Here is a 1,534-nt window from a genome sequence, read left to right on the forward strand (position 1 = left end):
AAAAAAAAAAAAAAAAAAAAAAAATCCAACCATCTTTGACAGATAGGTATAATTGTATGTATTTGCATTAGTTAACCTTCCAAGAACATAGATGTAAATGTGGGCAAAATGTATCTTAGACAAGTAAAAAGCATAACAATCTTTATTTTCTATTCTGTGTTGATAGGAATTTTATACAAAGAGGGTTTGAGGGTACTTATAACATGTTAATTTACAAATGTTTACTTGGGGGCATAGGAGAGTTGGCTCAGTGATTAAGAGCACTGGCTGCTTTTGTAGAGCATGCAAGTCTGCTCCCAGCATCCTTTGTGCCTCTTCTCTGTCTAGAACTCCAATGCCTGGGAATAAAGTGCCCTCTCCTAACCTTCATGTGCATACCAGGCACACACATCATGCACAGACCATGCAGGCAAACCATTCGCACACATACAATAAACAGATACATCTTTAAACATGTTCATTTGCGAGGCTGGCTAGATGGTTCAGCGGTGGCTCAGCGGGTAAGAGCACTGACTGCTCTTCCGAAGGTCCTGAGTTCGGATCCCAGCAACCACAATGGTGGCTCACAACCACCTGTAGTGAGATCTGACGCCCTCTTCTGGTGGTATCTGAAGACAGCTACAGTGAATGAGGTCAGAACGGCTGGAGCGAGCGGGGCTGGAGCTCAATTCCCAGCAGCCACATGATGGCTCACGGTACACCACCACCACCCGGCTCCACTTTTTTTTTTTTTTTTTTTTTTTTTTTTTGAGACAGTCTCAGCTCACCAACGTCAGCTAACTGGCTGGCCAGTGAGCTACTGTCTGCACCCCCTCCACTGGGATCGCAGAATCGGGTCTCCAGGCCTGGCTTTTATGTGGGCACTAGGCATTGAATGTGAGTCCTCTTCAAGCTTGCATGTGACAACGTTAATGGTTCTCAATCTGCTGGGTCAAGACTCCTTTGGGGGGCCGGGTGGTGGTGGTGCACACCTTTAAACCCAGCCCTTGGGAGGCAGAGGCAGGTGAATTTCTGAGTTCGAGGCCAGCCTGGTCTAGAAAGTGAGTTACAGGACAGCCACTGCTACACAGAGAAACCCTGTCTCGAAAAACCAAAAAAAAAAAAAAAAGACTCCTTTGGGGGGGTGTCAAATGACCCTTTCACAGGGGTCACCTAAGACCTTTAGAAAACACAAATATTTGCACTATGATTAGTAACAGTAGCAAAATTAGTTATAAAGTAGCACAAAGATCATTTATTATTGGAGGTCAGCACAACATGAGGATCTGTGTTAAGGGTCACAGGCAGGATTAGGGAGGCTGAGAATCACTGGACTATCTCATTATTATCTCTGCCTATCCTCATTATTTGAAATCCTGATTTTGTTTTAGGTTGAGCAAATCTTGGCAGAATTTAAGGTGAGAGCTCTGGAATGTCACCCTGACAAACATCCTGAAAACTCCAAAGCTGGTAAGAATCTACTGATGGCTCTTTCTTTCTTTCTTTCTTTCTTTCTTTCTTTCTTTCTTTCTTTCTTTCTTTCTTTCTTTCTTCC

General features: G+C 43.7%; 1 protein-coding gene across 1 annotated transcript in view; it reads left to right on the forward strand.

The window, feature by feature from the left end:
• Positions 1-1,534, forward strand: part of Dnajc12 (DnaJ heat shock protein family (Hsp40) member C12) — an 18,909-nt gene that overhangs the window by 3,120 nt on the left and 14,255 nt on the right. Inside the window, exon 2 of the mRNA XM_031347520.1 lies at positions 1,371-1,449. Coding sequence (XP_031203380.1) covers positions 1,371-1,449 — 79 coding nt within the window. The remainder of the gene's footprint in view (positions 1-1,370; positions 1,450-1,534) is intronic.

This window comes from Mastomys coucha, unplaced genomic scaffold, assembly GCF_008632895.1.
Source record: "Mastomys coucha isolate ucsf_1 unplaced genomic scaffold, UCSF_Mcou_1 pScaffold3, whole genome shotgun sequence".
Lineage (NCBI taxonomy): Eukaryota > Metazoa > Chordata > Mammalia > Rodentia > Muridae > Mastomys > Mastomys coucha.